Source organism: Molossus molossus, unplaced genomic scaffold (genome assembly GCF_014108415.1).
Source record: "Molossus molossus isolate mMolMol1 unplaced genomic scaffold, mMolMol1.p scaffold_m16_p_5, whole genome shotgun sequence".
Taxonomy (NCBI): domain Eukaryota; kingdom Metazoa; phylum Chordata; class Mammalia; order Chiroptera; family Molossidae; genus Molossus; species Molossus molossus.
In genome coordinates, this window is record NW_023425388.1 from 87,586,440 (window position 1) to 87,611,139 (window position 24,700).

Consider the following 24,700-nt stretch of genomic DNA (forward strand, 5'->3'; position numbering starts at 1 on the left):
TTTTAATGTTGTTACTTTTAAGTTCATTTTTGTAACCCATTTAAGGAATATTTAATAATCACATATTGTGCCTTCCAACTAGAAATCTCGAAAACATTCTCACTGATTTCTTTGTGAAAAATCATGCAGGTATTGCAGATTTTTCCTCAGCAATCAATTGTGAATCTATTGTTACTCTCAATGCCTTTGTCAGATCTAAATATTTTTACTGGACGATGATTAAGACTTGATGTCTTGCTTCTTCCTCCCATCTTCTCCTTCCACCCCACCTCTGTCCAGCACCTACACTGCCACTTAAGTCCTTTAACTCACACTTCGAAGGGGAATACCTAATGCACACAGATGATGGTGAAATGGAGTCTGAGAGGACACAATCAAATAGGTGGGGGGAAATAAAGGATACGAGACAACTTTATTTACAGTAAAAATGTGGGCAAATAACCAGGTGTGCAATTATTTCATAGATGTTATGAAATTCTGTTCAAATTCTTCTTTAGTTTGACTGAACAATGCTGTCCCACGGTACTGTAGGAAATGTCCACACATTCATGAGTGTTTTTCACATGCAATTAGAGTTTTAGGAATTCAACCTAATGAATTAATACAAATTTTGTTTTCTTTTAATCCTCACCTGAGGATATGATATGCTTTTATTGATTTTTTTGTCTTGTTTTGAGAGAGAGAGAGCCGTATCCATGTGAGAGAAAAACATCAATTGGTTGCCTCCCACATGTACTCCAACTGGGGATCGAACCTGCCACCTATGTATGTGCTCTGAACAGGGTCAAACCTGAAACCCTTTGGTGTGTGGGACAATGCTCCAACCAACTGAGCTACTCAGCCCAGACCACCTAATGAATTTAATTAAGAGAGCAGTATAGGCCAGGAGCACAAAGAGGACAGTTATAACAACGTTGTTTCATAAAACATTTTTTTGTTTTTACGATTTTCCTGCAGATGAACAGTAAAAGGACGCTTAGCACATTATTTGAAAGTTGAAACCATCAAAGATGAATAAATATATACTGATATATAGGATTGACTACATGATTTAGATATTGTCTTTGCCAGATGAGAGGAATCCCCTTACAATTTACTAGAGTTTAGACAGAGCAGGAGGAATATGATATTAAAACAGTCCCATTAATAGTTATTGTTTACTTTGGCAGTATCTGTTACACATTTTTTAGGGCAGCATTTATATTTTAGCTGGAAAAACCCTAAAGCTGAAGAAAAAATTAATTTCTTTGTTTACACTTTAGATATTTGATTTTATCTTTTAATATGATTTCAGGCAGCATTGTTTAATTTCTACACAAATGTCTATGAGAGAAAATGCTCTGCTGTATGTGTGAGAGTATGGAACACTGCAGTGTAAAAGAACATATTAGAGGGAGAAAGCCAAATGCAGGGTGTGATGGAATTATTCTACTTAATTTCTTTTCTCTTCCTCTGCCGTCTTAAGAAAAGGAATCTCTAAACTAAATGAACATAATGCAATCATTCTTTTCAGTTATGCCTTTAATACCTATTGATGTTCTTTATGTTCAGTAGAAGTGGATAGAAGTGGGCAGAGATTTGGCTGCGAGCATTAGGATTAAATGTATAGGACCTTGGTGTCAGCTTTCAGAGGGAGACCTGGCCATGTAGGAGATGAGATGATCCACTGTGCACAGGGAATCAAGTGGTACAAGGGACTCTTCACACATCTCTGGGATTCTTGAGGCAGTGCTAGTTCTCTGTGTACCTGGGAAACAGAGTCTTCTCAGAGGGAATCATCATGCACAGCCTTGAGCTTAGAAGGGCCCTGCCATTTGTTTAATGCCCTGTTGTCACTATCTTAAAATTTTTTTTGTTTTATTATTTTTTTTAATCCTCACCCAAGGATATTTTTCCATTTTTTGTACAGACAGAGTGGGAGGGAGAGAGAGGAAGGGAGAGAGAGAGAGAAACATCGACATGAAGGGACACATCGAGTGGCTGCCACCCGCACGACCAACCAGGGCCGGGGACAAACTGCAACGGAGGTACGTGCCCTTAGCGGGAACCGAACCCGGGTCTCTCTGTACCGCAGGCCGACGCTCTAACCGCTGAGCCAAACCGGGCAGGGCTTAAAATTCTTAATCACTTTTTTTTGTATTCTCACCTGGGGACATTTTTTTTTTTTTTGCATTTATCTTCAGATAGAGCGGGAGGGAGAGAGGGAGGAAGAGAGAGAGAAAAACATTGATATGAGAGAGACACATCAACTGACTGCCACCCACACAACCCCAACTGGGGCAGGGGACAAACTGCAACTGAGGTATGTGCTCTTAGAGGGAACAGAATCTGAGACTCTCTGGTTCTTGGGCTGAGGCTCTAACTGCTGAGCCAGACTGGCCAGGGCTCTTTATCACTTTTTCACGAGGGACTCTACATTTTCATTTTGCACTGGTCCTGGGTAATTATTTAGCTGGTTCTTCCCGAGAAGAGCTTTGAAAGGGACAGGGGATAATTAGCTCCTTTCTGTTGGCCTTTGCATAGATGTGATACCTGGCTGGAATGGTCATGCTTTGCTATGTTCTGCTCTGTCCAAAGGATTGCACAAATATCTAGCATTTAGAGGAGACCAATATCTCCCTTCAGGATCCCATATCTCCTCTCTATTTAGGAACTCATCCCCTCTTTCCCTTAGCTGCATGCATGGCTGCCTGGTCACAAATTATATTTCCAAACTCTCTTGCACTTAAATGTGTCCATGTTACTGTATTTGGACCATTGAGATGTGAATAGACATATTTGCAATTTGCAGGTAATTGCCTTAAAGATAAAGTCAAAGAAACAACTCTTTCCTTCTCACAGGCTAGAAGAGAGATGTGTTGGTGAGAGTAGCGCGATACTCTAGGGGGACAGCAGAGCAAAGAGCAGGAGGAACTCAGGTCCTTCAAGACCTGAATAAGAGCTCCTGGGCCAGCAAGGATCACTCACGTTGAGTGAAGGACTTCAAAGAGGAATGAATATTCTTCGTTACACTGGCTTAGCTTCTGCCCTAAGTAATGTAGAGAATACATTCTTGAAAGCTGATTTACAATAAATTTGTATTTATCCAGAATACTTGAAAAATATAGTGCTCTGAGTGTCTAAACATTCTACATGGGGAAAATTACTAACTTACATTTAAATGATATAAGACTATATTGATCCTAATTTTATCCTCAGTGATCTCAGAACACTTCTGGATCTTGCAGAGCCTCCAGAGCATCAATATTAGTACTAATTCTAGTATATGTCTATAGGTGTTGGGGTTTGAGTAAATCTACAAGAACTTGTGACAAACTCTCAAAGTTACATATAAAAAAATAAATTCCCGAATCACTCTAGTTTTATTTTAATGTACCTCCATACTGAAAGAAGACTAAAGGATGTTAAAAATAACTTCTGAATTATCTTATCTTTAGAAAACGGAATTAAGGCACTGAAAATACTTTTTAAAAATAATATAACTTCTCACTTCTTAAAAATTTTTAATGAATAAAACTGCTAAGATTTAAAATATTATATTGATAAACCAGTTAAAACATTAAGAAATCATATCTTCAAAAGTGTAGATTTCATGTTTACCTGCCCCGATGACTCTCTCAATGCGAATTCTTGAGGGATCGATCTCCTTTGCAAATTCATGGACTGCTAGGGATGGGTCTTCATATGTATCTGGATCAATGTAAGTTTTAATTCCTGGGAAGCGTACTGCAACAAAATAAAAGACTGGTTCAGTTAGGAGGTTTTTTTTTTTAGTAATTACACATCTTGCAAATATTTAAAATGAGGAGTCACTGAAGTATTCATTCTTGTTAATTACTTAAATTCAATTAATTTTTAAATTTTTTTCTTTCTGTTCCCTTCCCACCAACCGCCCCTACTCCATTAAAGTTTTGAGTACTTGAAATAAAGAATATATCTTCTTCAAGATGCAGAGGCTATATGGGGTATTTCTGGTTTCATATGCACTTTTGAAGTATTTGTCAAAGTGGGCAGGATCACAATACCAGATATCAGGTTATACTACAAAGTGACTGTAATCAAAACAGCCTGGTACTGGCATAAGAACAGGCATATAGACCAGTGGAACAGAACAGAGAACCCAGAAATGGACCCAAGACATTATACTCAATTAATATTTGACAAAGGAGGCAAGAGCATACAATGGAGTAAAGACAGCCTCTTTAATAAACGAGGTTGGGAAAATTGGACAGCTAGATGTAAGAAAATGAAACTAGACCATCAACTTACACCATACACAAAAATAAACTCAAAATGGATAAAAGACTTAAATGTGACCTGTGAATCCATAAAAATTCTAGAAGAAAATGTAGGCAACAAAATTTCGGACATCATACGCAGCAGAATTTTCACTGATACATCACCTAAGGCAACAGAAACAAAGAAAAAAAATAAACACATGGAACTACATCAAACTAAAAAGTTTCTGCATATCAAAAGAAACAACCATCGAAATGGAAAGGCAACCCACTGTATGGAAGAGCATAATTGTCAATGACACATCAGATAAGGTGTTAATTTCCAAAATATATAGGGTGCTCATACAACTCAACAAAAGGAAGACAAAGAACCCAATTAAAAAATGGGCAGAGAAGCTGAATAGACACCTCTCCAAACAGGACATACAAATGGCCAAGAGACATATGAAGAAATGCTCAACATCACTAATCATCAGAGAGATACAAATTAAAACAACAATGATGTATCACCTCACATCTGTCAGAATGGCCACCATCAACAAATCATCAAACAAGTGTTGGCGAAGGTGTGGAGAAAAGGGGATTCTAGTACACTGCGGGTGGGAATGCAGACTGGTGCAGCCACTATGGAAAACAATATGGTGTTACCTCAAAAAATTAAAAATTGAACTGCCATTTGACCCAGTGATTCCACTTCCATGAATATACCCTAAGAAGCCTGAAACACCAATCAGAAAGAATATATGTACCCCCATGTTTATAGCAGCACTATTTGCAATAGCTAAGATCTGGAAACAGCCCAAGTGTCCATCAGTAGAGGAATGGATAAAAAAGCTGTGGTACATATACACAATGGAGTACTATGCAGCGGTAAGAAAGAAAGATCTCCTCTTCTTTGAGACGACATGGAGGGACCTGGAAAGTATTATCCTAAGTGAAATAAGCCAAGCAGAAAAAGACAAATACCACATGATCTCACTTATTCATGGGATATAATGAACATAATAGTCTGAGGAATAGGGTAGACCCAGAGACAAGGAAGTAGGGTACAGACTGACAACCCTCAGAAGAGGGTGTGGTGGGGGGAGGGAAGAGATAAACCACAGAACTTATATGCATGTACACATAACAAATGGACATAGACATCAAAGCCGGGGATGGGGAGGAGGGTGTCAATGGGTTAAAAAGGAGAAACATCTGTAACAACAACAACAAAAGAATATATCTTCTATTAATAAAAATGACCTGGTTGTTTAATGGAAAGTGAGCTGACAGGTTCCAGAAAATACATTTTTATTATATTTCTGTAAAAAAGTTTAATCAGGTCACTTGCCCACTGACAACTCATGCCTTGCACATCTGATCTAGCTCAGGGCATGAGGAAAATGAGGCATGAACCTCCCCTATTTCTGCCCCCACACTCTGCCCCCACCCCACCCCAAACAAGCAAGCCTGCTAATGTCCATCCTGGACATTCGTACTTGAAAGCACTAGGTTTTCCTGAACTTATGCTCCAGTCATATGGTCTCTCCCTTTCCAGAAACTCTTAGGCAGTACAGATCAGATCCCATGGCACAGTATCAGAAGACGACAACCAACAATGGCCCTTTCCTGTGTTCTTGTAGTTGTGTCCATGGCCAGAATGCACATGGTCCTGAAAAGGAAACTGTCTATCTGGGAGGGAAGGGCAGGAATCAAAGGCACATATCTGGCTGCTGGCTGTGTAGCTGTCATTGTTCCTCTGGTGGGGGTGGAGTGCTCACATGGGCAGTAAAGACAAGGATGGCTGGAAAAATCGAATGTGTCATTGCATATTCATTTGCAACTTCTTCAGTATCAGAAGTCACAGACTACCTGTGGTTAATCCTCTGTTTTGCTCATTTATTTGTGTTTTCCAATTAGATTTCTAGCTCCTGAAGGACAGGAGATCATTTTTTATACATCTTTGTATATTTCCAAATACCTTAGGTATGATTTTATATGTAATAAGCATATAGAGAGATTCCAAAATGGTGGCGGAGTGAATGGAAACTACAAAGACTGTCTCCCAGGACAAAACTGGAATTACAACTAAAACACAGACAAATTGACGGGAAAAAGCAACAGAAAAGCAGTTGGCAAGGACCATATAACCAGGGACACTGACTCGATCATGGTAGGATTGTGAAGGCACGACACGGGGGCTGGGAACCCACGGTCAGCAGCGCAGCAGCGGCCTTAGCTATGAGCAGCATCCTGGGGTTAAACTCCCAAGCGGCTAAACAACACAGAGCTGGGACAGAGGCTAAAATAGCTACAGCCACTCACCTTGGGCTCTGGCAGAGGGAGGGCAGACTGGACGGGAACTGTGTGGGGACACGGGATTTGGAGAGTGCTCAGAGCTTTTGCTGAGTTGCAGCCATGCAGGATGGTGGCCATATTGCTCCTTCCCAGGGCTCTGGGGAGAGGCAGCAGCCCCTCCCTTGGAGGTTTAATCCCTACCCTGTGGGCCATTGAAATGCAAATTGAGGCTCACTAACAACCAGCATCTGCCCCACCCTTGGGAAATCCCCTTAGGCTGAGCACCTGAGGGAGTTTTTCAATCAACTAACAACCCAGAACTCTTCAAGTAACCTGGACTGCTAGCTTCCAGGCAAAAAGCTATAGGATAACATTACCATTCCTGGGCTAGGAACTCTAACCAGGAAAGTAAGACTTGATAGTGGTGTTTAACGTGGGTCCTCCCTCGCTCATCTAAACCCAGGAGAGGGAGCCACAAACAGCAGAACACCAATACCCACAGTGAAAACTTGGCAGGCTCCAAAGCCCACTGTGATAGCCAGAATGGTGAAACACAGAAACAAAAGCCAAATGAAAGAACAAGAGACCTCCACCAAAGATAATATCAATGTAGAATAGTCAGGCAAGTTAACAGAGCTAGAATTCAGAGCCATGATCTTGAGGAAGCTCAACAGCATGAGTAAGGACATAGAGATGCTGAAAATAAACCAATTGGAAATTAAAAACCAACAAGAAGAGATCAAGAGTGACATACCAGAAATAAAGAACACATTGGAAGGTCTAAACAGCAGAGTAGAGGAAGCTGGCGACTGAAGCAGTGAATTAGAAGACAGGGTAGAAAAAATTAACCAATCAGAAAACCAAAAGGAAAAAAAACAATTAAAAAACAGGAAGACAGCTTAAGAGAACTATGGGACAAATGGAAACGTAATAATTTTGCATCATAGGAGTCCCCGAAGAAGAAAATGAGCAAGTGTTAGAGAATATATTCAAAGAAATAGTGACAGAAAACTTTCCTAATTTGGTGAAGAGAGAAGGCATTCAAGTTCAAGAAGCACAGAGAGCCCCAAGTAAGAAGAACACAAACAGGCCCACACCAAGACACATAGTAATTAAACTGCCAAAAATTAAAGACAAAGAGAGAATCTAAAAGCACCAAGAGAGAAGCAACAGGTTACCTACAAAGGAACCCCATAAGGCTCTCAGCTGACTTCTCACAAGAAACACTACAGGCCAGAAGGGAATGGCATAAAGTAATCAAGATCATGAAAAACAAGGATCTGAATCCAAGACTACTCTACCCACCAAGGCTGTCATTCAAAATAGAAGGTCAAATAAAGAGCTTCCCAGACAAAAAAAGGCTAAGGGAATACATTAGCACTAAATGAGCACTACAAGAAATGTTAAAAATATTGCTGTCATTAGTAGAAGAAATAGGAAGAAAAATAAAAACAAACTAAACAAAAATGGCAATAAAGAAGTATATATCAATAAATGTAAATGGACTGAATGCTCTAATAAAAAGACACAGAGTAGCTGATTGGATAAGAAAGCATGACTCATCTATATGTTTTTTACAAGAGACCCACCTTACAACAACAGACTCACATAGGTTGAAAGTGAAGGGATGAAAAAAAAAATCTTCCAAGCAAATGGAAAGGAAAAAAAAGTTGGGGGTGCAATACCCATATCTGATAAAATAGATTTTAAAATGAAGGCCATAACTAGAGACAAAGAAGGCTACTACATAATGAAAAGTTCTATCCAACAGGAAGATATAACCTGGATAAACAAAATGCACCCAATACAGGAGCACCAAAATATCTTAAAAATCTTGTGGAGGACGTCAGAGGAGAAATCTACAGCAATACAATCATAGCAGGGGACTGCAACACCCTGTTGACAGCACTGGATAGATCCCCTAAACAAAAAATTAGCAAGGAAACAGAGACTCTAAATGAAGCATTAGACAAAATGGATTTAATAGATATCTACGGAGAATTACACCCCAAAACTACAGAATTCACATTCTTCTCAAGTGCACATGGGACATTCTCAAAGATAGACCACATGATAGGATGATAGGACACAAACTAAGTCTCTACAAGTTCAAGAAGATTGAAATCATATCAAGCATCTTCTCAGATCACAATGGCATGAAACTAGAAATCAATTGCAACAAAAACATGCAAAGACATTTGAACACATGGAGGCTAAATAGCATGTTATTAAACAGTGAATGGGTTACTGAGGAGATCAAGAAAGAAATTAAAAACTCCCTGGAAACCAATGAAAATGAACATACAACAACTCAATATCTATGGGATGCAGCGAAAGCAGTTCTGAGAGGGAAGTTCATAGCAATACAGGCATACCTCAAGAAACAAGAAAAATTTCTAATTGACTGTCTAACCTCACAACTTAAAGAATTAGAAAGCAAACAAAAAGAAAACCCCAGAGCAAGTAGAAGGAAGGAAATAGTAAAGATCAGAGCCTAAATAAATGACATAGAGACCAAAAAAAACAATTCAAAGGATCAATGAAACAAAGAGCTGGTTTTTCGGAAAGATAAACAAGATTGAAGGGCTCTTAGCTAGACTCACCAAGAAACAAAGAGAGACAACCCAAATGCACAAAATCAGAAATGAAAGAGAAGAAGTAACAACTGACACAACAGAAATACAAAAGATTATTAACAGCTACAATGAACAATTATATGGCAACAAATTCGACAATCTAAGTGAAATGGACAAATTTCTAGAAACACACAGACTCCCAAAACTGGACCTAGAAGAGATAGAAAACTTGAACACACCAATAACAACTAAGAAGATTGAAGAGGTAATCAAGACTCTCCCAGCAAAGAAAAGCCCAGGCCCAGATGGCTTCACCGGGGAGTTTTACCGAACATTAAAAAAAGAATTAACACCCATTCTCCTCAAACTATTTCAAAAAATTCAAGAAGAAGGAAGACTTCCAATCTCGTTTTATGAGGCCAACATAATTCTAATTTCAAAACCAGAAAAAGACACTACAAAGAAAGAAAACTACAGCCCGATATCCCTGATCAACATACATGCCAAAATTCTGAACAAAATACTAGCAAATCAGATCCAGCAATACACCAAAAAAATTATTCACTATGACCAAGTGGGATTCATTCCAGGGATGCAACGCTGGTACAATATTCGCAAATCAATAAACGTGATACACCACATAAACAAAACGAAGAATAAAAACCAAATTATCATATCAATAGACGCTGAAAAAGTATTCAACAAAATCTAGCATCCATTTCTGATAAAAACGCTCAGCAATGTAGGAATAGAGGGATCATATCTCGACATAATAAAGGCCATATATGAAAGACCTACAGCCAACATCATAGTCAATGGGCTGAAACTAAAAAAATTTCCCTTAAGAACAGGAACAAGACAGAGATGTCCACTTTCACCACTCTTATTTAACATTGTATTGGAAGTCTTAGCCACAGCAATCCTACAGGAAGAAAAAATAAAAGGGATCCAAATTGGAAAAGAGGAGGTGAAACTGTCATTATTTGCAGATGACATGATATTATTAATAGAAAACCCTAAAGTCTCCATGAAAAATCTACTTGACTTAATAAATGAATTTGGCAAAGTAACAGGATACAAAATTAACATCAAGAAATCGAAGGCATTCTTATACACCAATTATGAACTCACAGAAAGAGAAACTGAAAAAACAATCCCATTTACCATCATGCCAAAAAAATTAAGATACCTAGGAATAAACTTAACCAAAGAAGTAAAGGACCTATTCACAGAAAACTACAGGACATTGAAAAAAGAAATAGAGCATGATATAAAAACGTGAAGATCATACCTTGTTCATGGATTGAAAGAATTAACATCAGTAAAATGTTTATATTACCCAAAGCAATCTATAGATTTAATGCAATCCCCATCAAAATACCAAAGACATATTTTACAGAACTACAACACATACTTCAAAAATTCATATGGAACCAAAAAAGACCCCAAATAGCCACAGCAATTTTGAAAAAGGACAAAGTAGATGGGATCACAATACCAGATATCAGGTTATACTACAAAGTGACTGTAATCAAAACAGTCTGGCTGTGGCACAAGAATAGGCATATAGACCAGTGGAACAGAGTAGAGAACCTGGAAATGGACCCAAGGCAATATACTCAATTAATATTTGACAAAGGTGGCAAGAGCATATAGTGGAGTAAAGACAGCCTCTTCAATAAATGGTCTTGGGAAAATTGGACAGCTACATCCCAAAAAATGAAACTAGACCATCAACTTACACCATACACAAAAATAAACTCAAAATGGATAAAAGACTTAAATGTGACTTGTGAACCCATAAAAATTCTAGAAGAAAATGTAGGTAACATTTGAAGAAATGCTCAACATCACTAATCATCAGAGAGATGCAAATTAAAACAACAATGAGGTATCACCTCACACCTGTCAGAATGGCCGCCATCAACAAATCATCAAACAAGTGTTGGCGAGGGTGTGGAGAAAAGGGGACTCTAGTGCACTGCTGGTGAGAATGCAGACTGGTGCAGCTACTATGGAAAACAATATGGTGTTACCTCAAAAAAGTAAAAATTGTACTTCCATTTGACCCTGTGTTCCTGCTTCTAGGAATATACCCTAAGAAGCCTGAAACACCAATCAGAAAGAATATATGTACCCCCATGTTCATAGCAGCACTATTTGCAACAGCTAAGATCTGGAAACAGCCCAAGTGTCCATCAGTAGACGAATGGATAAAAAAGTAGTAGTACATATACACAATGGAGTACTATGCAGCTGTATGAAAGAAATATCTCTTATTCTTTGAGACGACAGGGAGGGACCTGGGAAGTATTATCCTAAGTGAAACAAGCCAAGCCGAAAAAGACAAATACCACATGATCTCATTTATATATGGAATATAATGAATATAACAGTCTGAGGAATAGGGTAGACCCAGAAATATGGAAGTAGGGTGCAGACTGACAACCCTCAGAAGAGGGGGTCGTTAGGGGTGGGAAGAGATAAACCACAGAACTTATATGCATGTATGCATATCCAATGGACATGGGCAACAAAGCCGGGGATGGGGCGGGGGGGGGGGAGGGATGTTAATGGGGTAAAAAAGGAGAAACATCTGTAACAAAAAAAATAATAATAACAAAATAATAAAATCCAAATTATTTTTAAAAATAAAAAAGAAGCATATAGAAAACATTTGGCCTTTGCATAGATATAATATTGAATATAAGTTACTATTGAATATGAATTAGTAGGGATTAAAAGATCAATGTAAATTTGTGCCATAATCGATGATATTTGGTTTTGTGATTTCTTAGCTTTTGAAAGCCATATAACACACTGCATTAAGTGTTGTCTAGGTCTACTTAGAAACATGTTCTTTCAAGAAAAAAAAAATCTCAAAAGAAAGCAAACAAAAGATAATAAAGTGAGTTTAGAAGAGGTAATGAAGTCCCCATTATTAGCAATAAATTACTTCATGAGTCTATGCCTGCTGCCTTCTTTTATTTATTTTTTGCCTATATTTTGCCTACTATCTTCTTGTACTGAATATGCACCCATGAGAAGATTAGTACAGTACTTCTCAAAACGGCACTAGTGAAGCATATTTATAGGTATACTTAGAATTGACAATATTCTAAAATGCTATGCTTTTGTTGATTTTTTTTAGAGAGAGGAAGGGGGAGAGAGAGAGAAAAACATTGATGTGAGAGAAAATCTTCCATCAGTTGCCTCCTGCATGCACCTTAATGTGGGATCGGACCCACAACCTGGGTAGGTGCCCTGACCAGAAATCAAACCCACTACCTTTTGGTGCAAGGTACAATGCTCAACCAACTGAACTACATTGGCCAGAGCTGGCATCCTTTTTTTTTTGATTTCCCAAAGTTTAGATTGGAGAAAAGGAGTATAGATTATCTGTACCTCTTGTTTGTGTTCTATACGACATTTTAAAATTTAGTAGGAGTTATGATTTCAGTTGGAAAACTATAAACTCAAATTCAGTGGCTACTACTAGATGATCAGTAGCATCTAACTGATAACATTACTTTAGGCACAGATAACAGGTATTCGTTATGAACTCATACATGGTTTTAAAAATTCAACCATTCAATTAAATAAGGTGATAGATATTTTTAAGAAATAAATTGATTAGGTAATATCACCCTTGTTCTTGTTAACACAATATATGTAGTATAGAAAGAAAACTCCAACTAAATTCTAATTTTGACTTTCTGGTTACTCATTTAACTTATCCCCGTCTTTCAAAGCATCGGGTTATCTTTCTTCTACCTCCTTGACTGCCTCAGGTTATTTTCATTGCTTCTTGCTGGGCCCACCTGGTTTAGTTTATGTTAAACTGCTAGTTGGAAAACATAATAAATACCTCAGGAGCATCCCTTCTGCATTTCAGTTCTAAATACCCCACAGTGAATCTTGAGGTTGCTCAGCATAAGTTATCTGTCCAGGTGTTTGGATCCCGGTTTCTGCATCTGTTTCCAGCATTTCCAGCTCATCCCATGCCTGGTATCGTCTGTCTCAGCTCTCCCTTCCCTGCCAGTGCAGGGAGCCTCAAACTTATTGTACAAAAGAACAGCCTGGGGGAGCTTGCTAAAAGGCGCATGTCTTGGCCCTACCCTGGACCTTCTGATTCAGACAGAACTTTGGTGAGTGAGAGTGGAAGATTCTAATGCAGATGGCTCTTCGACCACTCTATGAGAAATCATGTGAGTCTCAGAAATAGCCCTAAATCATCCCTCTAGTTTCAAGTTTTCTCACTTAAATCCTCTCCCTCTCCTGGATGGTGATATAGTTGTAAAAGTCCCTTATTCATTTGGCTCAATTTGAAGTTGAAGAGGAGCTTAAATAGTGAAACAACTTTCCTCATGTATTATCTCTATCTTGTGGTTAATCGGAGAACATTCCTTTCTTGTTAATTCAGCATCTCACTACAGAGGAACTGTCTTGACAAAGTAGTTTGCCATTTGGAGGTGGAGGTGAAGGGGGGCATTGGGGAGGAGAGGGTGGCAATTATCAAACCAACTATAGTGGTCATTACAGCTTGCTTGGGAAGAGAACCTTAAAATGGATATAACCTTGTATTCAGTTCAAGGTTTCATACACATTCTCAGAGTTAAGGAGCTGATTTTCTTTTTTGGTGTTAATGAACTGTAAATTGATTTGTTGTATGTTTAAATGACAGTTCCTACAAGAAGGAATAAAGATTCCATAATATTTCTGTGGCTCCACTAAATAAAACCAGTTCATATGCTGGAGACATTGTGAGTGGTAAATAACTAGATATACTCAGTCATCTTGTACTTTTAGCATTTCAGTCTGTCGTGTTTTTCAGCAAAAATTAGGAGAAAAGCAATATCACTTAATGAGAAACAGGTGCACTTTCCACCAACAAACCTGGAAACCAGATGAAAAGTCTTAATGCTGAAAGGTTGGAAACACATTTTCCGGCTTTCTTAACTCACTGATCCAAGTTTACAAGGAACCCTTGAATTGCTGGAATAACATAAAACAATGGAAGAGAGTTCCTTCACTACTTACAATGACCATTCTGTAAGTGGTTTCTCCTCTTCTCTTCTGACTTCATTTTTGCCTTTATGTACCATTGGCACCTTTTAGAAAAAGTAAACAGAGTCTTAATTTTAGAATTGTGCTGGATGAGAACCAAAGCCAATTAAAATACATATCACTAATGGACAAAGTCTTTGTCTTAAAAACCAGTTTTAAGAACATCATTTTAATATGTGAAAATACTCCACAGAGTTTTTTTGTTTGTTTGTTTGTTTTTGTAGGCATCAAAATTAGCCTCAGATAAGAATAAAATACTCTCAAGTGGATTAATTGATCCAAATAATAGGAATCTTGGGAAATATTTTATAATCATCAATAACCATCATGTCTTTTCTTATATGACTTCTAATAGCTAGAGTTAGTGAAACAAATTAAAGGTCAAAATGAAAAATTGTTTTTGAGTCAGAATCTCAGAAATTAACTATCTTCCAGTTTCACTGGTAAATGGTATGATTTTTTTTAATGTCAGAAATTTGGTAGGGGCATGTCTGTTCTCTCAGGATAATTATCTCTGAAGAACAGAAGCAGATGCTTATCTCCCATGATTTCTTCAACATGCATAAATTCATCAACATCCATGTGATCTGACAGTTCATCAAATTTCTAATTGCAAGTGGTTAAACAGAATACTTCTGTGGCACACAATCCGTTCTGTAAGTGTGAATTTTGCTTCAAATCCTATGGCAAATTCATTACTTATTCAGAAATGTCTTACAGTTTTCACAGAATAATTTCCAATGAAAGTTCCCCTAACAAAGTGCTTAAGAGATATTTCAAAATGAATTATTTGTATCTTATGCAACTAAAATTGTTTTCCCCAGAATGAAGAATGTTAAAGCAGTTTCTGATGTCATATAACTTGGCAAGCCTGAACATGGAAAGCTAAAAATAATTTAGTACAAATTTTTCTTCATCATTAATTTCTCTTTTTAAGCAGTATTCAAATTCTGTTTCGGGAAAGGATAACATTTGAGCCCATCTCTCAAATTTATTAGGCCAAACTTATGTAAGTACAATGACTATAATGTCTTAAGTTTGTCATATTTATATGTTAAGGCAGTATATTTTTTTCTTCTATTTAAAAATTTTTTAATTAAAAAATTTCAATTAGCCCAGCTGGTGTGGCTCAGTGGTTGACTGTCGACTCTTGCACCAAGAGGTCGCCGGTTCAATTCCTGGTCAGGGCACATGCCCAGGTTGTGGAACCGATTCCCAGTGGGGGGACATGCAGGAGGTGGCCAATTGATGTTCTCTCCCATTGATGTTTCTATTTCTCTCTCCCTCTCCCTTTTTCTCTCTCTAAAAACCAATAAAGAAAAAAATGTTTTTCAATTAGTTTACTTTCTTTTTTTTACAGTTTACATTCAATATTATTTTGTATTAGTTTTAGTTGTGCAGCATAGTGGTTAGACAACCATATACTTGACAAAATGTTCCCCTGATATTTCCAGTAACCAACAGGCACCATACATACTTATTATAATATTATTGGCTATTTTTCCTATGTGGTACTTACATCCCCATGACTATTGTGTAACTTCGCATCTGTACTTCTCAATCTCTTCACATTTGCACACAGTCCCCCAAAACCCCTCCCTTCTGGCAACCATCAGTCTGTTCTCTGTGTCTATGAGTCTGTTTCTGTTTTGTTTGTTTCTGTTGTTCTTTAGATTCCACAAGTAAATAAAATCATGTGGTATATGTTTTTCTCTGACTTATTTTACTTATTGTAATAACCTCTAGGTTCATCCATGCTGTCTCAAATGGTAAGATTTCTTTTTTTGTTTGTTTGTTTAATGGCAGAGTTATATTCCATTGCTAAATGTACCACAGCCTTTTATACACTTGACTATTGATGGGTGCTTAGCTTGCTTCCATACCTTGGCTATTGTAAATAAGGCTGCAATGAACATAGAGATGCATATATTTTTTTCCAATTGGTGTTTTGGGTTCCTTCGGAGATATACCCAGAAGTGGAATCGTTGAGTCAGAAGACAGTTTCATTTTTACTTTTTTGAGGAATCTCCATACTGTTTTCCATAGTGTCTACACCAATTTGCATTTCCACCAACAGTTCACGAAGGTTCCCTTTTCTCCATATCCTCTCCAACACTTGCTGTTTGTTGATTTATTGGTGATAGCCATTTTGACAGGTGTGAGGTAATATCTCATTGTGGTTTTTATTTGCATTTCCTCGATAATTAATGATGTTGAGAATCTTTTCATATGTTTATTGGCCATATGTATATCCCATTTGGAGAAGTGTCTTTTTTTTTTTTTTTTTGGTGTTGAGTTGTATGAGTTATTTATAAATTTTAGATATTAACTCCTCATCACATGTATCATTGGTGAATATGTTCTCCCATTCAGTTGGCTGTCTTTTCATTTTGTTGATGGTTTCTTTTGCCGTGCAAAAACTTTTTAGTTTGATGCAGTCTGATTTGTTCATTTTTTCTTTTGTTTCCCTTGCCAGGATGATATAGTCAGAAAAAAATATTGCTACAAGAAATGTCCAAGATTTTACTGCCTACGTTTTCTTATAGGATTTTTATGGCATCGAGTCTTGCACTTAAGTCTTTAATCCATTTTGAGTTTATTCTTGTATGTGGTGTAAGAAGGTGGTCTGACTTATTTTTTTTGCACATATCTGTCCAATTTTCCCAAATCCTTTATTGAATAGACTGTCTTTACCCCATTGTATGTTCTTGCCTCTCCTTTGTCAAATATTAATTTACCATATATGCATAGGTTTATTTCTGGGCTCTCTATTCTGTTACATTGTTCTATATGTCTGCTTTCATGCCAAGGCAATATTTTCTATTTTAATGAAATGCTTTTCCACATATTTATGTGCTATTTATATCATTGTATATTTGCTATTTATATCATTTGCTAAAATACTGTACTCGCTGAGAAAATAAGGCCTTAACTCCTATTCTACAAATACATATAACTTAAAAATTAAATCCAAGTTTGCCATTTTTGAATTACTATTAAAAATGTCAGTTAAATCAATTTCCATTATGAAGTTAGAGTCAGTTTTTAAATTGGGGATAAATGACATTGCTGTTTAAATAAAATCATACTTAAGAAAATACCTCATGCCTGGCTGGTATGACTCAGTGGACTGAGCGTCATCTCATGGACTGAGAGGTCCTGGTTTGATTCCCAGTCAGGGCATATGCCTGGGTTGTGGGCTCCATCCCCAGTAGGGGGTGTGCAGGAGGGAGTCAATCAATGTATCTTCCTCACATCAATGTTTCTCTCTCTCTCTCCGAAAAATCAATAAAAACATTTAAAAAAAAAAAAAAGAAAAGAAAATACCACAAATTTCTTCAAGGAAACTTTCAAGCAAGAAAATAGAAATATTTCTGAATCAAATTAACCGTCACATCTAAATTGTCACAATCTAGTTAATGTAATTTGTATTACTGGAATTAAGATCACCTTATAGGACTTCATTGAACTTTAATAACTGAATAATCTTTCTAGGCTCCAAACTAATTATCTTTATGTGATATGCAACTCCACGATAGAGTGTTAGCAAGATATCAGTGCCCCCAAATGTATAATTTATGGACAGTACTTATGTTACAAATGGCAATGAAAACATAGTAGGGTTTATTCTTCTACTTAACATTTTTCTAATAAAGTTTTCTAAACATGTAGCAACTCCCAAAATGTTGGCATTTTGATTTTTTTAACCTAACCAAATTGTCATAGTGACTTTACATGTACTCAAATGCTTTTATTCTCTTTTTTCTTTCCTTTTTACAGACTTGCCACATTAACTGCCAGCATTCCCCCTCCCCCCCCTTCCTAGGCATTGTTGTCTTCTAATCCCTCTTGTAAAAAGGTACTAGATAGGATCAGAAAAAAATCTAATCTTTTTTTTTTTTTTTTGAAGCAAACAAGCTTAGATCTCCACCAAGAGGTGTAGGGTTTTATTTTTTCTTTACATAACCAATTGTCTTCTGCTAGTGATTAAGCATTTTGTAGGTGATGTTTGGTGTTTGCAGGTATAATATTGAATATTTTGTTTTCTACCTAATGGTTGGTTGGGTTAGAAACACCAAATGTTGTTTTCTGTCCACTGTAAAAGATAATTGTGTTAATGCTGTGATGATGGCGAGAAGCTGTCAGAGGTTAGCTCCAGGTGTAAAGGGAGAAACAGGAGAACAATGGACAATATTGGTGGTGCCAAGGTATGTCCAAACTAGCACTTGTTTTTAATTCTCACCTCAGGATATGTTGCTTATTGATTTGGAGGAGGGAGGAGAGGAAAGAGACAGAGAGAAACATTGATGTGAGAGAGAAACCAAACAAGTACTTTTTATGGGATGAATTTGTCATCATTTTCTGCATTCTTTCACATACATTTTTTTCTTATTGTTATAGCTAGCATTCTTCTATCAGCTAATACGCCCTCAAAGCAGGTGATTCTGAGACACTGCTAATTACAGGAGCAATACTATGTCTGTGTATACACATGAACATTTTAAGTAAACATAAGGTAAGTGTGCCCCTTCTACAGTTACTTCATAAAGAAGTCACCAGTTCAACTTAAACACATTGGAGTATTCACGTGTTTCTTTGTTCCTTGATAGATTCTGTAAAAGTAAGTTTGTTACAATCAAATCGGATACACTATTGATGGGTAGCAGTTACATTTTGTCAGGAACCTACACTTGAAAGTGCTAAGAACTATTAATTTATTGCTCTTCTGTCAAAAGTATAGATAACAATTTTTTCATATATGCATATCCTCTTTCATTTTAAATAAATTTTAATAAATTATATATATAAGTAGAGTTTTAAAAATCAATAACACAACAGTTGTTTCTAGTTCACTGAACTACTGGCCCTGAAGGGAATTACTTGTTATTTCTGCTTATTATTAAATACTGGGGTTTTCCAGTAGAAATGGTACTTTAGCTGTGGTCAGCATTGATGTGTATTGTTTGACTGAAATACTTATTGTAGTTTAAAATCATGACATTGGTATTTTTTAGAATGTGTGTGTTTCAACTATTAGGAAAACTTTCTTAAACAAAAAAATTTTTTTTCTTTATTGATTTTAGAGAGAGAGGAAGGTAGAGGAAGAAAGAGATAGAAACATCGATGAGAAAGAATATAGATTGGATGCCTCCTGCATGCGCCCCACTGGGGATCAGGCCCATAACCTGGGCATGTGCCCTGACCGGGAATTGAACCGGCGACCTCTCGGTGCATGGGTGGACGCTCAACCATTGAGCCACACTGGTTAGGCAGGAAAACTTTCAAGTTCTTTGTTGTTTCCCTATTGATAATCTAGAAGGAATAAAAATATGGTGATCTGAAGATACTCAAATTTCTGACAGAAGTCTGGGCCTAATATCCAGGGTTCAATAAAAAGTTAACACTTAGTAGTTTAAATAATTTCATACATATTATCTTCATTCACATCTCTGTATTAAATGAAGATAATATGTATGAAATCTAAGGTTTAGATGGGTGAAGCTAGTCCAGTAGTCAGGATTCAAATCTAGGTCTTTTGCTTTGTTAAATGTATAATTACTTTAAATATTCATCCATATTACTCTAAAGTTAATATATATTGAATTTATAAAACCAATTCATATAATTCTTTAAATATTTAATGGGTTGAAAATAACACATTTCTGTAAGACTAAGTTTTAAAAGATCTTTCATATAAATTGTTCACTCTCGCTGTAAAATTTTATTTTAATCCCTTTTATGATTTAATTTGATTGTAGTAAAGGAAAAACTCAGAATTAACTTATTAAGTAGAATTTCATCATTCACAGCTTTCAAAGTGTTTTCATCAAGTCTTTGGCTGCTTCCCATTCCAGGACCTGCTGATAAAGAGAACTAGCCACATGCTTCTCTCCTCCTACGACGTCGCTCTCAGAGCAGAGCGAACCCTATCCCTTCTTCTCGCAGGTGAACTTTGTTATGTTTAAGAGCATTTAAATACACAGTGCATTAAAAAAAAAAGGATATTAGCAAATTCTGGGAATAATCTGATATACTTTAGTTACCTCCCGGTGATTAAGAAGAACAAAGTAAGAATGACGAGAAGAGTGAATCCCCCAACCGCCGCGGTGGCTATCACGAGAATCTGCCCCTGTTCTGCTGCCATGTCCGAAGCTGAAACACATATATGAGATTAAAATTTCCCTGGGTAATATTTCTTTACAAAAGTTACTTTACAACTTAGTATATGCGTGAAAATGTAAAAATGGATACCAAAAACCCTTTATTGGGCACACAGGATGCAAACCCCAACTAGGGCTGAAGATTAAGGTCATAATCCACAGCTTAACTCCTTCTTTTTACAAAAATACCAATAGAGAGATTCCTCTTAAGATTAAGTATGTGCTAAAAAATTAAATCAGCAGATGGACTAAAGTGTTTGTTTATGTAATTGCTAATTTAATCCCTTAAATACTTTGGCCAACAAACCAGGTTTTACACACTCTTTTGATGTCTTTGTTTCCACAAAGTGGAAAAATTACTGCATAATTTGTTTTAAGAATGACCATCCTGTATACTTGAAATCTATATAATTTTATTAACCAATGTTGCCCCAATAAATTTATTTTAAAAAGTGAAGGAAAAATAAAGATTTTTCTCAGATGAAAGAGAAAGAACGACTGCCTATATATTTAATAGCACTTAATTCAAATTTAAAGTTATAAATTCCACCTCCACAACACAAGGACACATGTACATAGTTGGTGCTCAGATTTCATCTTTATTGATGAAAAGACTAGATAACATATGGCACCAAAATACTACTTCTCTCATTGACAAAATCATACCTTAAAACTGCACGATGGAAACAACCCAAGTGTCCATCAGTAGATGAGTGGATTAAAAAGCTGTGGTACATATACACAATGGAATACTATGCAGCTTTAAGAAAGAAAGTTCTCTTATCCTTTGAGATGGCATGGAAGGACCTGGAGATTATTATGCTAAGTGAAACAAGCCAAGCAGAGAAAGACAAATATCACATGATCCCACTTATTTGTGGAATATAATGAACTAAACAAACTGCTGAACAAAATTAACCCAGAGGCATAGAGGTGGGGTACAGACTGACAAGCCTCAGAGGAAGGAGGATTTGTGGGGGAAGAGATAAACCACAGAACTTACTTACATGCACATATGCATGACCAATGAACATAGACAACAAAGCTGGGGATGGGGCAGGGGGGAAGGGGAGGATGGTGTCAATGGGGGGAAAATGAGAAATATCTGTAACAAAAACACATAAATAATAAATGGAAAAAAAAGAAGTTAAAGAAAAGAAACTGCATGAGTTGCCTTTTAGAAACCTTTAAAATATATTAGTTCAATTAGTTCATTAAAAATTCTCCTTTGTATTACTGTACTACAGTTTTAATTGGATATAATTTTTGGAGGGATAGGATATGGACAATTGCTTAATAACAGCAGTAAGGAAACTGAAGCCCAGAGAAGGTAAAGAACTTGCCTGAGCTCACACATGATTATCACCAGAATTCAGGCTTCTAGATTATTGTTTCATTTTCCTTCTTATGCTATAACTCAGAGTAATAATTCAGTTAATTATCAATATTTCAAAATACTAAATCAATCAGTCCCTTTAATATCCTTTAACTTGAATAAAGCTTGATTTTAATTTTGATCACTATAAAAATCCATTAATTTAATCAGTGATAAGCAGCAAATTGAATCAAAGAAAGAATATAACTGACAAGCAAACCACTTAATTCTCCACCATATTAATTTATTAAACTTGAATACTTTAAGGCTTCCACAAAAGTAGTTCTTTCTCTGGGAATCAAGTATGCAGTATACCACATGTAAATTTGTATCTAGAGTAATGACTTCCTCATAAAAATGGCATATCTACTAGAGAATATCTGAACCTTAAATGTTATTATTGAGTCGGTAAGATACCAGACACAGCATTTAAGATGCCTCTTAAGAAATATGTATGCAAATAAAACAAAAGTAATTGATGTTTAGTTTTCAATAAGAAATATATTAAATCTTGTAATTAGATTTTAGTCACTATGATTTAATCAAGATGTTTTCAGGCAGTTTATTTAAATGTTGAGTTTTCAATCTGTACAGAAACAAGTTAAATAGTTGCATCTTATCCAAAAACATAGCAAAGATTTTTATTAGGTCCTGACTGAATTTTCTAATTTTCAAACTAGCATTGATATGGGAATTAATGTATGCTCTAAAATGTCACATTTTCTCATTAAAAATTATTGAGTAACAAACTGTAAGAAACAGATGTTATAGAAAACAACATTGACTGTTTGTAGAGAAAGAAAATGGCATTTAAAAGGAAAACATTATTTACTTAGCAACTGCTGTATTTGTAAAATATATAATATAGTTCAAGAGTTTTAAACCTAAAGCATATATTTTCATGGCAGCCAGGTAGCAAGTACTGTATTGACACCATGTATTCAAAGTTAAGAGGGAGGAGATGATTATATAATTGTGTGCCTTTTGAAAATAAAGTTTGCCATATGAAAATAAAAGGAACACTCAGGACCTGCTGCAGCTCTTGGTCCTGACAGCGATAATTTTTGCCTTCTTATCATATTGGTGCTGATCAGTCACAGAGCAATGTCTTTACCTCATGATAAAACCCAAAGCCCTTAACTTTGTTAATAAGGGTCTATACAAATGGCTCTAGTATATACCTATCAATCTCCAGATTCTTCTCTTATCATTCTCTAACCATGCTAAGTTCTTCTAGTTCCTTGAATGTGTGCCAAATTTGCTCTCATGGTGAATTCTTATTCAATCCTTCTACTGAACATCACATGATTTGTGAAGCTTTGTTTCTGATTGTTTGGATTTGATTAGGTCTTTAGTCCATATACCCTATCACTTTTTTTTAAATTGCTATTTTTGTAATCTATCTTTTTTGACTTGGGACTTTATTCACTGTAGTATCTAGAGTAAGTAGAATAACGACATCTCCTCTACCCTCTCCCAGTGTAGTTAAGAATATCAATTATCTGAGACTTTGTCAGGACGGTGGTGTAGGTAAATGCAGTACTCCCCTGCTCCCACAACCACATCAAAATTACAACTAAACTACAGAACAACTATCATTCAGAACCACCTGAAATAGAGCTGAATGGAAGAGCTACAACTACAAAATTAAAGAAGCAGCCACATGGAGACTGGTAGGAGGGGTGGAGGTGAGGATGTGGTCCCACATTCACATGTGGTGAATAAAAATCAGGAGGATACCTTGGCTGTGAAGGGTTCCCCCCCCCAGGTGTAAGAAGTCCCTGTCCCACACCAGGGCCCCCAGCTCAGGGTTCCAGGGCTAGGAAAAGAAGTTCCCATGACTTCTGGCTGTAAAAACCAGCAGGAAAGAAGTTCCCATGACTTCTGGCTGTAAAAACCAGCAGGAACCGAGGCTGAGGGAGCTGAGGTGTCTAGAGTCCCAGGCAGTCTTCTTAAAGGGCCCACATATGGACTTACTTGGACTCGCCGCCTCTGGGCTCTAATGGATGAGAGGCAGCTTGAAAGGCACCAGAGACATATGGGGGAGAACAGAGTTGTTTGGCATCAGAGTGAGAGCTGGAGGGGCAGCTTTCTCCCAGACAGACGTGCTGGTAGAGGCTGTTGTGCCTTTGGTGAGCCCTTTTTGTAGGGACCTGCAGACAAGTACCATATCTGGGACTCCAGCAACCTGGCTCACACTGTTTGCCCCACCCTGGCGATTCCCTAAGGCCTGTCACACCCAACTTTTGGGCCCACCTAAGTTGTTTCCAGTGGCTTTACCACAGGAATGGCCTGTCTTGGCTCATGTTTCAGATTTTCCTAAAATCTCTCAAACAAGCAGCATCTGATCTCAGTGAGCCCCATACCTCTAAGTGGCCCCAGGCCTGGCACTAGAAGCAGCTGTCCTTGATTCACAGCTTGGCATTGCCTGGGTATTTCCAAGACCAACACAAGAAGCAGCCATCTATAGATTGCTTTGTAGCTTATGCCTGGTGGCTCTGGACAGTGGCTGACATTGGCCTTGCCTCTTGGGAGGCCCCAGAGCCATCACACCTAGTGGATAGCTTCAGACCACATCAAAGCACCACCATCCAACCACCTCCACAAGTGACACACTCAACGGGTGGACTCAGTGGATACTAGAGTCCTGCTGAAGTAAGTCTTGCTCTTGTGGTGGGCCCCTGTATAGCTGATCCTCCAAAGTGGTCAGAAGTCAGAAGTCAGAGGTCAGTGGTCACAGCCAGTCTTGGTAGCTGATCAGCCTGAGTAAATCCCTCTCATTGATGTGCCAATAGCAATCAAGACTCAATTACAACAGAAGGTTGGACAGTCCACACGGGTGGGGGTGCATCTCAAGGGCCCAGGGGGGTGACCAGGGAGGCTGTGCCACTGGACCCTGCAGGACCCTGCTACAACAGGCCACCCTAGGAAGCCTAGGAGACATAGCAACTCTGCCTAATGCACAGAAACAAATACAGGGAGGCAGCCAAAATGAAGAGACAA

At 37.3% G+C, this 24,700-nt stretch overlaps 1 protein-coding gene across 1 annotated transcript in view; it reads right to left on the bottom strand.

The window, feature by feature from the left end:
* EPHA6 (EPH receptor A6) overlaps positions 1 to 24,700 on the bottom strand; it is a 1,023,649-nt gene that overhangs the window by 283,785 nt on the left and 715,164 nt on the right. The window contains exons 8-10 of the mRNA XM_036242820.1: positions 20,206 to 20,314; positions 14,135 to 14,205; positions 3,601 to 3,726 (exon numbers count right to left, since the gene is read on the bottom strand). Coding sequence (XP_036098713.1) covers positions 3,601 to 3,726; positions 14,135 to 14,205; positions 20,206 to 20,314 — 306 coding nt within the window. The remainder of the gene's footprint in view (positions 1 to 3,600; positions 3,727 to 14,134; positions 14,206 to 20,205; positions 20,315 to 24,700) is intronic.